A 713-nucleotide genomic window follows, 5' to 3' on the forward strand; every position below is an offset into this window, starting at 1 on the left:
TCAAGGTTCATCAATTCTATACCATGTAACAGGATTTTCTTCCTTTTTAAGGCTGACTAATATTTCTTTGTATGTAAACATTACATTTTTAATCCATCATCAGCGATAGGCATTTTGGTTGCTTCCATATCTTGGCGATTGTGGTTAATGCTGTGGTGAACATGTGTTTGCATGTACAGCATTTAGAATAGTGCTTAGCATGTGGAAGGTATTGCCAAGGGTTAGTCATTGCTATTGTTGTTATCGTCATGGTGTTTAGATTCTGCCTTTCTTTCTTAAAGCCACTCTGGATTTTGATATCACTGAAGACACCACTTATGCTCTAGCTCATCTAGATTCTGAATATGTCTTGATGTATCACACATAATATCTAACACTTCTATAGAGATAATCCTGTGTTGACTCTTTATTTGTATACTTCTTGTATTGTCCACATAAGTGAGAAATCCACACTGATTTAGAGGATATCATAAGCTCTTATGAAAAAGTATAATAAAATGCAATTAGGAAGAAGTAGCTTGCTCCTAAATACCTTTGCATGGATCTGTCAGAACGTTCACTTAAGTCGATACTTACAATTCTCTTTTAATTTTGTGTGAAGATGAAAACTCTTCATAACCTCTTGGTAAAATGTGTTTTTCATTTTAGGGATGCTTGACTTTCAGGGATGTGGCCATAGAATTCTCTCAGGAGGAGTGGAAATGCCTGGACCC

At 35.8% G+C, this 713-nt stretch overlaps 1 protein-coding gene across 1 annotated transcript in view; it reads left to right on the forward strand.

The window, feature by feature from the left end:
- LOC103605970 (zinc finger protein 665-like) overlaps positions 1–713 on the forward strand; it is a 37,656-nt gene that overhangs the window by 25,191 nt on the left and 11,752 nt on the right. The window contains 1 exon segment of the mRNA XM_008590568.1: positions 649–712. Coding sequence (XP_008588790.1) covers positions 649–712 — 64 coding nt within the window.

Source organism: Galeopterus variegatus, unplaced genomic scaffold (genome assembly GCF_000696425.1).
Source record: "Galeopterus variegatus unplaced genomic scaffold, G_variegatus-3.0.2 Scaffold6198, whole genome shotgun sequence".
Classification (NCBI taxonomy): domain Eukaryota; kingdom Metazoa; phylum Chordata; class Mammalia; order Dermoptera; family Cynocephalidae; genus Galeopterus; species Galeopterus variegatus.